Genomic DNA, 16,724 nt, shown 5'->3' on the forward strand with positions numbered 1-16,724 from the left:
AGAGCGCCACCATCGAGTATATGCTAGCACAACACAGACCAGTTACTCATGTTAAATACTACATTGTACATTTGCACTTTTATCGTGTTCCCAGTGCACTGTAGTGGCACTGGAGTACGTACCCTCAAGCGTGTCTCCGACCCAGTGATGGCAAGGTACACGTACTCCGATAGCTACAATCCCAGTATAAGCTTATTGTCGACAAGATTATTGTGGCATGGCGCCTTTATGAGTGATTTGTCTATATACGGGTAGATATTCCCATGTCTGCCTTTGTTAACCTTTCTGCCAGCCTGAACAAGTTATAATCATATTTCGCATATCAAGAATGTTTAATCATAATACCTTTATTTTACCCAGCTGTGACATACCAGTGGTATCGAGGGACTGTCGCCGATTTCGTGCGACCAGAGCTCAACCCGCACATGTTCATCTCATCCAACGGGAAGCTTTACTTCTCAGAGGTGACACAGACGGACGAGGCAGACTACAACTGCATCGTGAAGCTTTCCCCCGGGAAAGACCCTATGAGCACTACCCAGCCACCTAGTCGGATATCTCTGCCCATCCCACTAAAGATCGGAGGCAGCGGTATGTAGCGGTTATAAGTATGGCGAACGAAGATGCTCGAAACTCTCTCTTTAGCTACATGGATAAATTTAAAGTAACAACCGTACTTTACACCTGTAGCTATACATTCAATACCACAACAACTGTAGATATACATTCAATACCACAACAGCTGTAGATATACATTCAATACCACAACAGCTATAGATATACATTCAATACCACAACAGCTATAGATATACATTCAATACCACAACAGCTGTAGATATACATTCAATACCACAACAGCTGTAGATATACATTCAATACCACAACAGCTATAGATATACATTCAATACCACAACAGCTATAGATATACATTCAATACCACAACAGCTATAGATATACATTCAATACCACAACAGCTATAGATATACATTCAATACCACAACAGCTATAGATATACATTCAATACCACAACAGCTGTAGATATACATTCAATACCACAACAGCTATAGATATACATTCAATACCACAACAGCTATAGATAAACATTCAATACCACAACAGCTATAGATATACATTCAATACCACAACAGCTATAGATATACAGCTTTGGCCATATTTGATAGGTGATTGTTGTCATATCGTAACGTTTGAGCCACTTCGTACGCCATATACAACTAGTAGTATATGGGATTATATGCTAATAGTGATACTATTAGTAAATATTTATTAGCGTCGTTCTATGGTGGACAGACAAAATAGGTGCGTTCAATTCTAGCTACATCATTTGAATGGCTATTTCACCTGTTTTGAAACTGATCTGAATGACCATCTTTATAAACGTCGTAAATATTCTATCGTTGTACAAGTTTCCTTTACAATGATATTGTGTTTGCAAGGTGACCGTGAGGAAGGGTACAGCAAAACACAACTGACTTAGGTTCTCAACAAACCTTTCAGAGCCTGCCATGTGGGGTCCGGAGATAGCTGACGGGTTTATAGCATCCTTTCCTAACAAACCGCTGGTAGGGGACGCGGTCAAACTCGAGTGTCTCGCTTACGGCACGTGAGTACAATTTTGTCTATACATTACAGTGACTAGACACCAGATGATACAAATGCAAGAACAATCTTACTTACCTATGTTATAACATTACTTCCGTACCATGCGTCTTTCGCAGTTTTTCCGTATTTTTTTTCAGTTTGAAATTTACTGGGTTTGCATACCACGTAAATCCCAGTTAATTTTTAAAAATAGCGCCTGTGTATGTATCGATACTAATCACGTGGCTTTCACATGCCTCAACAATATATTTCATTAATAAACATTATTAACTGGGAAACCATTATGCTCTGTTTTAAGAGAGTAAACCTCAGCTGAGACAGCAACAAAATAAACCAAACAGCCATCTCTTATACAGAAGTACTATGAGAATGTTAAGCTACGTTGGAAGTACTAAAATACTCTGTCCTAATAGCAAACTACAAAATACACAAACATATAATGTAACACCGTACAATGACAGGTAGCATACTCCGCTGTAGTATTCGCGTAATGATTTACTTCTCCAATGACAGAGAATTCTTGAATTAATATTACAACCAGACCGTCCACGTCCGTAGCAGTTCCACACCTCTGGCACTTTGATTTCGGACAAAAATCGCTCATGACATTTTAAAACGAATTATATAACCTCTGCTATCTCTCTTGCCTATACATGTATGTATATTTGACAACGAAGTTTCTGTGTGAAAGTTTTGTTTGGGAAATGGTTTCTCGAAAGTAATAAATCTATTCGGGGGATTTGGGGTGATGCAATGCCTTTAGAACCATAATATACTGCCTCGTAAACATTATTTTCATCAAACGATGGATTCACTTAATTTAAAAGCAGCATAACAATGATAACTCCTTACTCAGTATCTGATATTGACATGCTGCGTGTCATTTCACGACTGCACTACACTGTCCATGGGCTTCGACTTGACTGTGTAACATGGAACACATTGTACAGGCAGAATGTTTGTTACCCTGGTTAGAGCTTTACCTTAATTTTGTAACAAGCGCCAGTGTATAGTACTGACACGCGGTCACCCTGTACCTTCCTTGCCGGCGGACGGTTAGTATTTTAGTTGTGAGAAGGGGGATCGACGTCTACAATTACTTCTAGCCAGAGAAAAAGATAACCGCTTACGATATACCACGGTTTTCTGGAAACTTTAGAAAACGACGCGACAGCTCAAAATGACTTCATGACCTTTATGAGTTAAACAAAGTTTCAAGGGGTCGTAATGGAAAGAAAAACAAGATATATTTAAGAAAAGAGTGGAGCGTTACTTGGGTATACAAAGAAAAGAAACAGCACACCGCATGTTCAATGCATTTATTCTTGAACTATATGTACAAAGTAAAGGAAAAGCTCTTATGGTCTCGGGTTGTTAAAGATTAGACTTTTTGGAAAACCCACGCAATACCGTCGTAGTTGCGGTAGTATTTTGGGAAGACGTCCCTGTGGACGGTCCGCCACCGTCCCTCTTCCTCTAGCCGCCGCATCAGTGGCTCCAGCTGCTCGTAGGGGCCATCAGCCGTCAGCAGGTTTGGTCTTGTTACCAGCACAATGTAACCACCTGAATAAACAGCCGTAATGCAGACTGTGACACTATATTCCACATCAAATAGGATAAGAATTGAATACAATTGAGAGAAACTAGAAGAGGTAAAAATGCCTAACAACTTTTAATAGGCCGGAAACGGAAACTTCTGTTACTGTTAAATGAGTGTGGAACAAAGTCTGAAGAGCCACGACTGACCGCCGACTTCCGACAACTGCTTGTCGAGAACTAGTTCTCAGAGCGTTGTAGTAGTTGTTTGCAGCTAGTGCAAAATGTTGATTCAGTCGACTGGAAGTTTATGTTGATCTATTATCGAATAACCGTGTATCAAACTCATAAACTCATATTCAGCCACCGTTATGAGGTTGTAAAGTTGGAACTAGTTTTTAAAAGATTGCCGGGCGGCGTGCGAACATTGGCAACTGATCTGCATTCATACGAGCGGTCGGCGATCGGCATTATATCGAAAGATGTGGGACTGCATGACTGCAGCGGATGGGAAAACCGGTTGGGAACTAGTCTCCGAATTTGAGTTTGATTTAAATTTGATTGATTGTGGTTGGCGTTGGTTACGTATTTATTTTTTGTACGATGTCGGCGATGGATCTTGGCTCTTGAATTTGTGAATGTGGCTTTTAGAATCATGAGTTCGAGAAAATGAATACCTTTCTTAACGAGACGGATCATTTCTAAGATGGCGTCGTGTGGAACATGCCCGCCTGGGGCGTAGATACCACTTCCGGTTAGCACGTCATAAGTACCTTTCAAGAAAGAGACACACAGTAAGAATATTTACGATACAATCAATGAAGTTGTTATCTCATGCTTATATATATTTTAAGTTAAAATGCATGGTTTCAATGAAATGTGTTTTACAAAGACATTTAAACATTTGAATAAGCGCGCACCTTCCGGAAGTGATGTAGGTTGTGGCGTAATATACTCCACGAAGTAGTTTTCGTACAGCCCCTGTTTTCGGGCCTCTTGAAGCATCGTGTCGTTAGGCTCCAAGGCGTCAATGCACCGGAAGCCGCGCTCCCGTAGCTAATGACATGGGACCAAGAGCGATAGCTTAATAATTAAATGCATTCTCATTGTATTTACATTTTTATATAGAAAAACTCCACTGAATCCGAATGCAAATATTTTTTAACCCATTAAGCTTAGAAATGTGGGAACATGTACAGGCATTTTGTACAATTGTACTTTTTTCGGTATGATAAAAGCTCACCAGCTTGGCAACCAGACCCGTTCCTGCCCCAATATCTAGCAGGCGCATGGAGGCTCGCGATTCTTTCGGTATGACGTCACACACGTACTTCGACGTCATTTCCGGAGCGCGGTATCCCTCACTCTTGAGATCCTGTAAATGACGTGAACATATGTTACTACTAACTAGTATTTTACCTTAACCAAACCAATTAAATTTATTATTATTGAACGTCTACTACGTTTGTTTTGTTGTTTTTCAGTTGGCGTCAACCTATCGAGCCACATCTAAGGCGAAATTCTTCGCCAAAAAATATTAACCGAAAACAAGCGTGCATGATAGTTGATACAATCCATTGAAAGTACAAACAACTTTCCGTTCATATTGTACACAAGGGTATCACAATCTCACTTATTCAACTCTGCTATTTAGAACATTTTTATTTGCATTTTTAATGTTTTGTATTCGATTTTTTTTACCGAAGGTGATACCTGTTCATACGTGGACGTCCATTTGACGTACGCCTCTTGTGATTGGTCCGTTGGGGCGCTGACCGAGTTGATCCTCTCGTTGAGCTCTTTATTCATGTTCATCATACTTCCGGCTGCGCAGAAAGGCAGAAAGCCAAACTAAGCTGAGGCAATTTAGTTTAAAGAAACTATTATAATATAACAACTCTCTGTTTGATGTTGCGAATGTGTGGTCTTGCGGGAGAACACGCGGAGTAACCGGCAATATATTGGTCACACACATGTAAAATGAACGTAGTAATCCGTACCAGTCCGTACCAACACTTTGTAAAACTTATCACAAACTTGCAAGTTTCTCCCACTTTTGAACATGCTCAGAAGTTGGAGCGATTCGTGGCTAATTGGGCGTGACTTCATTAATAGTACGGAATCGAATTAGGGCCATCGCGATCCCGCCCCTCGCCTTTTGAAAATTCTAAGAAAAAAATAATATTTATTTGCTTCATGTCGCATCGTTGTTCAATGTGTACTGTACTTTTTCATTTAAATCTATTGATACGAGGCCATTATGAACAACAAGTTACCATTTTCAGTAAAGAAAACATTGAAGTTTTCGATTGACATTTTTATGTGGTTCAATTCTTAAGGTTTTAACATCCATAAAAAACTCCTGAAAAATTTATGTTTTGAAAATGAAAGCATGTTTCAAACTTTTGTAAAAGAAAATATATAACAAACATTAATGTAAAGGTGCTTTATATGACCTACAGTGACCCTTTTTCAACTTCTAACAAAACACGAAAACCATTTTTTCTTCAAAATATGATCTAATGATATGATAATGTTTACTGTCATAGACTGTAATTGTGCGTAACGTTCCAGTCCGTCTATTAATACATGCATGAGGTATTTTCAAAGTCAAACGTAACTGAAGATGTCTAATGTACCAGTCAATTGTAACCACGCCCACACCCACCCCCCAGGTCCGGGGAATAGCGGGGACTTTGATTTTCGGTCCAGCCAACCCCGGCTTAAATCCGCGCCCTGCTGGGACGAATAGATTGTAAAGTCATCGCGAAATGACCCGCACTCCAGGGACCCTAGGTAAGTCCCATTCCCCGCTATATTTAAAGCGAAAACAAAACCACTGCATTCACCCGGCACTACGGGAAAACCTGAAAGGTAAAAACACGGCCCATTTCCCCGGCTATCCCCGGTATACCCCCGGACCTGGGAGGGCCGTGGTTACAATTGACTGATGCATCAGCTACCATGAAGGGAGATGTATGCAACATTTGTATACCAAAAGAATATTACATAATCAAAACTGATAATAAGTGAAAGTGGGTCACCGACTACACGAGGACATGTAATTGAATATATATGTTCTATATATCTCAGTACTTACATTGCTAGAGTAAACAGCAAATACAATTCCACGTCGAAAACAACACTATTTCAAATTGTACTTTAGACAAATAATAAACATATGGTGAATATAAAGGTGTAATTACCTATATTTTCCACTAGATCCAAGGTGAAAGTACACACCGTTCCTTACAATATCAGTAGACTATACGTGCGGACGAATAACTTATTAAAGGGACACGTTGATATCTTAACAATACTAATAACGGCAACATTAATATGTTACTCTTCTTTTTATTCCTCGTTTTACAAACATATGGCGCGAATTGACGAATACAGTACATGTGGTTCTGGCCAAAAGAGATGGCGGAAGTTAGCATCATAGTAACCGCTTGAAGAATTATACGTAGATCTCACATGATTACATCAAAAGTATCTGTCATAAACGGTTGTTACTAGTATCGAGTAGTAAACCTTTACCAAAGTTGGTTTTTCGGGTTGCATAATTATACTGTTGGGACAGTTTGTGCACTTCAACAGACGACACACATGTCACTTCGGCAGACGACATACATGTCATTTCGGCAGACGACATACATGTCACTTCGGCAGACGACATACATGTCATTTCGGCAGACGACATACATGTCACTTCGGCAGACGACATACATGTCATTTCGGCAGACGACATACATGTATGTCATTTCGGCAGACGACATACATGTCACTTCGGCAGACGATATAAACTTTATATGCATCTTGCAGTGTTTAAAATGTTTTATGTATTCTGTTTATTTCATTACTTTGTGTCGAATTTAAGTTAGGTAACAATGTATGTAAACTTCATGAAGTTAAGTTTCGTTTCGTTGTCTCTTGTCTGCTTTTGGGCATGCTTTAATTATATGGAACGTCTGTTACCAAGGAAAATGCACTTGTCCAAAATGAGTACAGCAAAGAATTAAACAGTGGCGTCATAACGCAGTGTAATACATCATATACTGAAACGACTTTGAACTCTGAACTTGTAAACTGAAACAACGAAAAAAAATAATCTGCATTTATTCACGCATTATACGTCCAATATGTCATTCATTAACTTCTCCCTGAATTGAGCTAAACTTTTTGGAAGACCCACGCAATGCCTTCGTAGTTGCGGTAGTATCTGGGGAAGACATCCCTGTGGATGGCCCGCCACCGTCCCTCCTCCTCAAGCTGCTTCATCAGGGGCTCAAGCTGCTCGTAAGGGCCGTCCGCCGCGAGCAGTATAAACCGCGTCACAAGCACTATGAAACCACCTAGAGACACACAAAAACAATTCCCGAATTCCATATCAGATTTAAACTGGGTTATGGTTCCCATAAACATTGTTTACTTTGATATTTGCCATGCTTAAAGATGTGCATACTTTTGCAGTATTTTTTTAAAGAATTAATTTAATTCGAGTGTGTTGATACCTTTCTTAACCAGGCGGATCATTTCTATAATTGCGCCAAGTGGAACATGTCCGTCCGTGGCGTAAATACCACTTCCGGTAAGCACATCGTATGTACCTGTAAGATAAGACTACTAGAGTTAGATTTAAAGGATTATTGTTTGAGTCAGGAATGTTTTAGACAGGATCTGTCACGGTGCTTAGTTTTAAAGTTATGTTAAAGGTGTATGGTGTAACTCAGAAATCTTTAATGGCATTTCAATCATAAAGTAAAGCGTCTAGTCAGTCGTAAACTACATAAGCGTATACCTTCCTGAATTGATGTAGGTTTTGACGTTATATACTCCAAGAAGTAGTTATCGTATAGATTGTGTTTTCTGGCCTCTCGAAGCATCGTATCGTTCGGGTCCAAGGCGTCCATACACATAAAGCCGCGCTCCCGTAGCTGAAAAGTGGTTAAAAGGCACAATATCGTCATAAGGCTTGAGCTTTAGCTCTAGACATTTGTAATAGACCACAACAATTCAACTGATTCCATGTTGAGTTGAACATCATACTGGAAAGTACCAGATTTCAACGAAAATCAGTCTTTGAAACACACCTGGAATAATGTTTGATTTATAAAATAAGTTCATGTAATAGTTTACGTATATTAAAAGTACAGCACACGTTTAAATACGGATATGAAAGGGAAAACTCCTTGCAGTTCCGATTTTGACCTCATTGGAACTACTAGAGTATATTGCATAATAATTCTATAAATAAGATACTTCAGGGGAGGACAGTTAAATATACAAAAAACAAACATTTATTTAGTGCGGGTTTCTCCTTTCTGTCCAGCAGTGAAAATAGCTTAATCGACAAAATAAGCCCAATAGCATTGTATGTTAGATGGAAGAACATATATCCTTTATTATTATCTATTGATATATATCTCAGATTTTGCAAAACGCATATTGGCGTTCATACTCTAACTTGGGTCATTTTCCTCTATATTGCTATGTATTTGTGTGCAAGTTCTAAACATATCCATCCCTGTGTGTAAGTCATGTGCTTATGCACATTCTAATGATTATAATTTCATAAAGTGCTGTTACATCTAGATGATTGGTTTGAATATGTACATTTGTAAATCATTAGTTATACTCTCTTTGTTTAACGTATGGCCTAAATTGAAAGAGTATTTTCTACAATTGTGCTCAAATTATTTAAAAATTGAAGTTGATAGGCGTAATAGAATAACACGCTAGTATACAAGTTTAGTTGAATCTGAATACCACCTGTTGCTATGAGTGTCATGCTTTCATTCATTTGATCTTTTTTAATAGCACATAGAAGGAATCATCGTTCAAGCCGTTGACCACTATCTTCTTTTTGAAATGACATGTTAAAAGAATTTATGCGCCGCGGTTCAAAATGGGTATGGTGTTACGCGGTAAAAAAAAATGTTGCTAATTAAAAGACCACTTTTTAGTGCGTTCGTTAGATTGCATTGTTAATGTGAATTTGGAAGCAAGCCAAATCTAGGCAAGGAACCGAGAGGATTAGGTAACTTTTGATAATTTATTTTAATTACGCAGAAAATGGAAATGGGTTGACTTAAAGACCATGTTTTACTTTACCTACAACATATCTTCAGCCGATATAAGTTTAATATAATTATTTTTTTCACTAAGAATAAACTTGCACAATGAAAGCAATGTTCATAAATCCTAGTGCATATAGGTTTACCAGCTTCTGTTGTAAAATATCAAATGTCGAATATTAAATGTCGAATATCAAATGTCGAATATCAAATGCCGAATATCAAATGCCGAATAACAAATGTCTTCTATCAAATGTCGAATAATAAATGTCTACTATCAAATGTTTACTATCAAATGTCTACTATCAAATGCATACTATCAAATGCCGAATATCCAATGCCTTCTATAAAATGCCGACTGTCAAATGCCTACTTTCAAATGTCGACTATCAAATGTCTATATACTATCAACTGCATACTATCAAATGCCGAATATAAAATGCCTTCTATCAAATGCCGACTGTCAAATGCCTACTTTCAAATGTCGACTATCAAATGTCTACTATCAAATGCATAGTATCAAATGCCGAATATCAAATGCCTTCTATCAAATGTCGGATAGCAAATGTCTACTATCAAATGCCTACTATTAAATGTCGACTATCAAATGTCAACTATCAAATGCCGACTTTCAAATGACGACTACCAAATGCCGACTTTCAAATGACGACTATCATATGTCTACTATCAAATGCCGACTATCAAATTTCACTTATGAATGCCGACAGATAATGTTGCCTTACACAGAACACACAATTGCATATCTATACATTGTTAAACGGATGCATGTGTTCAAAGAAGGAAGAATCATACCAGCTTTGCAACAAGACCGGTGCCTGCCCCGATATCAAGAACGCGGGTTGAGGCTCGCGACTCATCCGGAATGACGTCACACACGTATTTAACCGTCACTTCCGGTGAACAGTATCCTTCGCCTTTAAGATCCTGTGATAATATAAAAAAAAAACTGTTTCTCTTTTTCTAACGAAAGAAACTGAAAACGAACTCGTTAAGGGTTGGGGAACCCCATGATATGGAGATTTGGAAAAGATGGGATGTGAAACAATTAAAAAAAAAACGCTTAAGAGACATGAAAGATGTTGACGGTGTTGTACAATGTCTGGTCAAATGTTAGGTAGAACTGCAGATCTTTTTGTCCAATGCAAAATATCGTAACTGATTTGCACACCTGTTCATAAGTGGGCGTCCACTCGGCGTACGCCTCCTGAGACTGTTCAGTGGGCGCGTTGATGGAGTGGATCCGCTCAGCCAGCACTCGGTTCAGATTCAGCATATTTCTGTGGAATCAATAGTTATGTGATTTTTATTAAAAACATATCATTTTCAATTTCCTATAAAGATCGACATTTGTGTTTTGGAGTTCCTCGTTTGTTTTTATACTCTACTGCGCTCATCGCTTACAAGTATGATCGGAGAATGTGGTAGTCTACGATTTCGTTTCAATATCGTAAAAACTATGGTGCCAGGTGCTTTTTTCCGACTCGACTAGTGTATATTTTGAGATCTGCTAGCATTTGAGTTTTTAACTTCACTTCGGTTTTATTGACACACCGCAAAAACATCTCTCAATGCTTTGGTTCTTTTTAATGCACTCATCAAATGCAAATTGGTCAAATGCTGCACTCGGCGCTTTGATTGCATTTACCGTGCTGATCGTATACAACACTCAAGTGCTTGTGTTCATTTACTGTGTTCATTCATTGTTTACAACGCTCCAGTGGTTTGGTTGATTTAACTGCGCTCATTCAATGCATACAGCATCCGATACCAGTTAAGATTCATATATGAACTTGTAATAACTCACATGAACGACATACAGTGAGGCAATCACCAAAATAAATACTAAAATGCATTGGATTTGGATTTCAAAAAAGAAATAAAAAATACATTAATAATAAGTTTTCGTAAATATATGAAGATGAGAAAACCCCGGGTCTTATGAAAAAGATGTAAGTAAACGTACCTTACACTTTTTAATCCGATTTAGAGATACAGCTACTTTCTAGTCCAAATAATTGTACGTTGACGTATTTTTTTACGATTGATATGGCAAATCCTTTAGAAAAATCCCATATAACACGTCAACTATTTTAGACTAAGATACTCTTGTAACACAGGTCTTTTTGCGTTATACATTTTTTTGTGCGTTGTCGTTCCGCTTTGTGATTTCCGGTAGGCATAAATTATGCAAATTAACATTTTCCGAACACGGCAGATGTCGGGCGATTATGTTGAAATTATAGCATGTTTTCTGCATTCTTTCAAATTAAACATGGTATATTTCATAAAAAAACACCATTGTTTATACATTTGTCCATCCTTTTCGGTAAATTTAAACAATTATTTTACAATAATTGTGGTACTGTTTATTTGGGAGTAAGAGTGAATCTTTAGCGGAAGTTTTGATAATGGCGTATATAGCTCTCACTGCCATGAGTAAAGTTCCGCCGACTTATCGTAGTGCTTTAAAAGATTTAGACATTGATTCATATGGTCAGACATCGACATGTGAGCTAAATATTGTTTAATTACAATAATAAATATGTTTAATATGTTTTATTTCATAATACAATAGACAATATGTCCATGAGTATACATATTATAAAACGTACATTAATTGCAAAATAAGTCATAGGTCGTAAGACATGATGTATTAACAGCGAAGAGGATATGTTTTTTACTCATAATACATTTGAAACGTTTTTCGTAATTCAAACGCTTTATACACATACATCGCTAAATTTCTATTCACAACAGCTTTCTGAGAGGTCATCAACTCAATAAACTTAAACATATTCCGTCTTTTAAAGTAATATGGTTTGATATACATTGCTCGTAGTTCAGCATACAATTGACATTCAAGTAAAAAGTGGTATTCGTCTTCAAGAGTGTTACAAAATAAGCATGTTCTTTCATTATAAGGTGTTGCTGTTGGTTTATGCCATCTACCTGTTTCGATGCTCAACATATGACTTGACATTCTTAACCTAGACAATGCATATCTATATTTTGTTATATATACATTACATAAATAGGGTTGTAATTCAAAAAACGACACATGCACGTAATTTCAAGCTCTACTAGACTCTCTGAGCTCAGACTGCCAAATTTGTATATAATTATCAGTAGCCCTTCTTTTAAACATATTTAGAAACAAATTTATGTCACCAACACCTTGACTAAGCCATACATCATTAAAACCTAATGCTTGTAACAACTGTCTTACATTGTAAGCCCAGGACTTGAAATGTGGATTTTCCTCTAAGTGCATACAAAGTTTATCATACATAAGTTTAACATATTTTACAGTGTCCATTGTTACAATCTTTAACCAATATCTTATGACATTAATCGACCTTTTACATAATAATGAGGTTCTCCCAAGTTCACCATAAACAAAATATTTTGGGTCTGTAATCGCACTCCTAACAATTTTTTACAAAAACGTAAGTGTATTCGTTCAATTTGAAGACTGTTACTAAGACCCCATATTTCCGATCCGTAACTCAAGACTGGATAAATAAGTTTATCGAAAAGATCTAATCTATGCTTGATTGAAATGCAAGGATATTTAGATATACAACTTTTAAGCCTAAAAACCGCCTTAAGTGCTTGTCCTGACAAAGCATCAAAGGTTTTTGAAAAAGAACCTCCAGGTGTGAAAACTATACCAAGGTAAGTAAATCTATCCACTATGTCTAATTCTCTACCCTTATACATAAATTTTACATTTCTACTTAATCTTCCTCTTTTTCTAAACACCATAACCTTCGTTTTTTCTGGAGTCACACTTAATTTCCATCTTTCACAATAATTTTCTAATAATAACATCCCTTCTTGTAATCCTGCCTCTGTATCAGATAGCAAAACTATATCATCAGCATAGAGTAATATAAATATTTTAAACACATCAAAATCAATACCTTGATAGTTATTAGTACATAAATACTCTCCTATATCATTAAGATACATTGAGAATAAAAACGGAGATAGAGATTCTCCTTGGCGTACCCCTAATAAACATGAAAAATCATTACTTAATTCATTGTTATATTTCACTTTTGACTTAACATTCATATACATAGAACGTATAATATCTAACATCTTTCCCCTAACACCAAGTTTTTTCAATTTATACCAGAGTATATCTCTAACAACATAATCAAAAGCTTTGGAAAAGTCAACAAATGCTGCATATAATTTCTTATTGCTATCAAGTAAACATGTGATTATACTATGTAATACAAATATATTATCAATAGTGCCCATCTTTTGCCTAAAACCAGCCTGGGCCTCAATATACACATGATAATTTTCTGCCCATTCACTAAGTCTAGTATTCAATATTTTTGTAAACAATTTTCCCACCGAGCTTAACAAAGTTATACCCCTATAATTACTTGGTTCATTTACAGCCCCTTTCTTATGTAGTGGTATAATAAATCCTTCTGACCATTTGTCTGGGTAATAACCACAATCAAATAACTTATTAAACATTGCACATAAAACATTACAAAATGCTTCATTATGACATCCAGATTTGTAGAACTCATTTATAAAATAATCTGGCCCACTGGCTTTACCATTATTAAGTTTTTTACAAGCTTTTCTAACTTCTACAACCGTAAAAGGGACATTTAATTCCTGGAACATAATATTTAACTCACCATCTAAATACCTTTCATTAAAATGCAACACATCTTCATCCGGCTGATAAAATACAGATTCAGGATCATTTATGGACTTAAAGTACTCAATAAAATCATTTGATGTTAGTGAGCATGTTTTTTGTACTCTGTGACCTTTTAACATCTTCCAATACAACTTAGCATTACAAAATCTCATTGATTCCAATTTATGTGATTGTGATTTATCATACAAAAATTTCTTTTTTCTGATTGTTTTTTTAAAGTTACTTCTAGCCTGCACCATATTTATTCTATTTCCATCACTAGAAAGTTGTCTAAAATTATTCAAGCATTTATAATACCTTTTTTTCAAGTCTTTGCAGTCTTCATCAAAATAGTCTGCATCTTTTTTTACATCATTTAAAATAATATTTTTATTTTTACTTTTTCCGATATTTTTTTTTAAACAAAGGACTACATATATTGTCCATAATATCTGTTAATGACTGAAGGTTAACATCTAAATCATTATTGTCTCTAGAAATATTTATTTCTGCATGTAACCTAGCAAATTTATCAACATTACACTCTTCACATAAAGAATGTAAAAACACATCTTTCTTATCAGTATCCCATTTATATCTAAAGGGTACACTGTTAATAGCATGGTTATCATTATTAAGGATATTATTATCTGGCACACTAGCTTTTATGCTAAAACTGACCACACAATGGTCTGATATGATATTTGGTTCTTTGACTTCAAATGCTGATATATATTCAAACAAGTCTGTTTTACATAAAACATAATCCACTACACTACACCCTTGTGCATTTATACATGTATAATTACCATTTTTATCATCTAAACCACACCTTCCATTCAACATTCTCAAACCAGTTGTTTTACAAAATTCTAACATATTTTTCCCATGTTCATTAACAATTTTTCTTATTATTTCTAGGCAGAGCATCATCCATAACATAATCATCAGGTATCTTGTTTTGACTTTATTATACAGGTATATTATACAACAGGCAGTATGGAGTACGAAACAAGTGTGCACAACTTAAAAACATACATTCTTTAAATGTTTCCGAAAAAAATAAAAAAAATAAAAATCCATCTTATTCTTATTTTTTTTCTCGACGCTCATTTTTCGTCATCTTTTTCTTAATTTTATTCCCTCCTCCTGGCGCTTATTTTTGAAAATTTCCCGTAAAACGAAGAATAAAAAAACTGGCCTTGCTAGAGATTTTGTAGATCGCGAGATAACTATGGTTATATGAAATTAACGAACCATTAGGTAAGTTTATGAACACTAGGAAATTATTTGGAAAGAAACCTTTACCCATATTTTTGTACAATTCATCAACTTTAGTGCATGTCTTACGTTTACACTGGCAATTTACCATAGAGAAGCGAACAGCGATAATCACAATTTCCTAGTGCTAACATACATGTATATATAGCGTTTGCTCCCTCACAATCATAATTATTAGTTTTGAAATGACATACTGAGATAAAGATACATCGTTAGGGATCTCGATTTGAGTCGGTCCTAAAGTATTTATAGATAGATCACCGATATTTCATCCCAATGACATTTCGTTCCAATTTCTACTTTTTATTTAACAAGAATCGATATTAAATATCCATCATAATTTTGATTAAACATTTAACATTAAAGTATGTTTGAAAAACAAGAAACAAAATAGTTTGTTAACATATATAAAGAGTAATAAGTTAATGAGCACATATATGAATTGCTAGAATAGTATACAAATGTATTTGGTAGGTTATTTTACATAACAATACATAGCAAATACGCGGTACGTTCTGATTGGATAACAAATTGCCTTTTGTTATAAATTTTAACTTGTCTTACAGCTCGTGTCTTAATTACACTTTTATTAACACGCGCTTATTTTGATAATAAATGCATCACACAAAAACTGCATAAAACTTCCTCGCCCAACATAAAAGGTGTTTAAACCTAGAAAAATCGGCCGTATAATGCCCATGTAAGTGCACTAAACGTCGAAAAGAAAAAGATATGCAAAAAAAAAATCATTGTAAAATAGTTAGAATAGGTACAAGAATGGTGCACGTTGGCTAAAACACAGTTTCAAGTCACGCATTTTTCTATTTTCACTTCGTAAACAATTGATCGCGCAGCTTATACATTCAATAACTATTTTGTTAATGCCTCTAGAAATATAGGTTAAAAAAATGATAGAAGCTTACACGTGTTGCCTCCGGGTAGGCAAATCTATATTGCGATATAAGTGATAAAACTTACTTACCAGGTGAAAATATCCTCCCAAAACACCAAAATCTCTTCGAACACCGCCATTTTATTCCGCATCATACATTTCCCTCACTCGAAATTCGGAAAACACAACACACGTTGGCCCCCTGCGTCAGATCCGAAAGTATATGGCATACCCTATTTACAAGGGGCTTTATGGTTACTCCTTGAAGAACATTGAACAATTTGTAGTCGGAGACGGTGCATTTTAAGCGTATTGTATTACTTTTTGCTCCGATATTGAAATAAAAAGTAAATTTGGATATTTTTAGAGGGGGGGGGGGGCGCCGGGTGCATGAAATATTATCTTAATAATTAATATCTCTCTTCATGTCATCGAACTACTACTTAGTTTCATACTGATGTATGGCGGTTGTTATTGTGACAGGATTTCAGACATGTTCTGAAGGACCAACGTTTGTTTGTTTTCAGACTTTTAAGCAGAAATCAACCTAATTGGACATTTTAAAAGCAAAACTGAATTGACAAAACCAAGACAATTTGAGAAATATGCAATAGTTATAGTTACT

The 16,724-nt window shown here is 36.0% G+C and overlaps 3 protein-coding genes across 6 annotated transcripts in view; 1 reads left to right on the forward strand and 2 right to left on the reverse strand.

Annotated features, from left to right (window-relative positions):
- LOC128235414 (contactin-like) overlaps positions 1 to 16,724 on the forward strand; it is a 40,841-nt gene that overhangs the window by 12,822 nt on the left and 11,295 nt on the right. For all 3 annotated transcript variants that reach the window (XM_052950233.1, XM_052950235.1, XM_052950234.1), the window contains 2 exons: positions 361 to 591; positions 1,516 to 1,621. In XM_052950233.1, coding sequence (XP_052806193.1) covers positions 361 to 591; positions 1,516 to 1,621 — 337 coding nt within the window. The remainder of the gene's footprint in view (positions 1 to 360; positions 592 to 1,515; positions 1,622 to 16,724) is intronic.
- On the reverse strand, positions 2,980 to 6,417 carry LOC128235416 (uncharacterized). Its single transcript, XM_052950238.1, has 6 exons — positions 6,363 to 6,417; positions 4,870 to 4,982; positions 4,400 to 4,531; positions 4,077 to 4,212; positions 3,834 to 3,929; positions 2,980 to 3,183 (listed from the first exon to the last, which is right to left on the reverse strand). Exons 2-6 carry the CDS (start codon positions 4,972 to 4,974, stop codon positions 3,002 to 3,004), a joined length of 651 nt encoding a protein of 216 aa, XP_052806198.1. The 5' UTR covers positions 4,975 to 4,982; positions 6,363 to 6,417; the 3' UTR covers positions 2,980 to 3,001.
- On the reverse strand, positions 7,298 to 11,376 carry LOC128235415 (uncharacterized). 2 transcript variants are annotated; one of them, XM_052950237.1, is made up of 6 exons: positions 11,223 to 11,376; positions 10,423 to 10,531; positions 10,047 to 10,178; positions 7,958 to 8,093; positions 7,671 to 7,766; positions 7,298 to 7,511 (listed from the first exon to the last, which is right to left on the reverse strand). In XM_052950237.1, the coding sequence occupies exons 2-6, from the start codon at positions 10,525 to 10,527 to the stop codon at positions 7,330 to 7,332; spliced, it is 651 nt and encodes a 216-aa protein (XP_052806197.1). In that variant the 5' UTR covers positions 10,528 to 10,531; positions 11,223 to 11,376; the 3' UTR covers positions 7,298 to 7,329. The 2 variants fall into 2 exon arrangements, with proteins under 2 accessions (XP_052806197.1, XP_052806196.1); XM_052950236.1 differs by having other exon boundaries at positions 11,218 to 11,376.

This window comes from Mya arenaria, chromosome 5 (genome assembly GCF_026914265.1).
Source record: "Mya arenaria isolate MELC-2E11 chromosome 5, ASM2691426v1".
Taxonomy (NCBI): Eukaryota; Metazoa; Mollusca; class Bivalvia; order Myida; family Myidae; genus Mya; species Mya arenaria.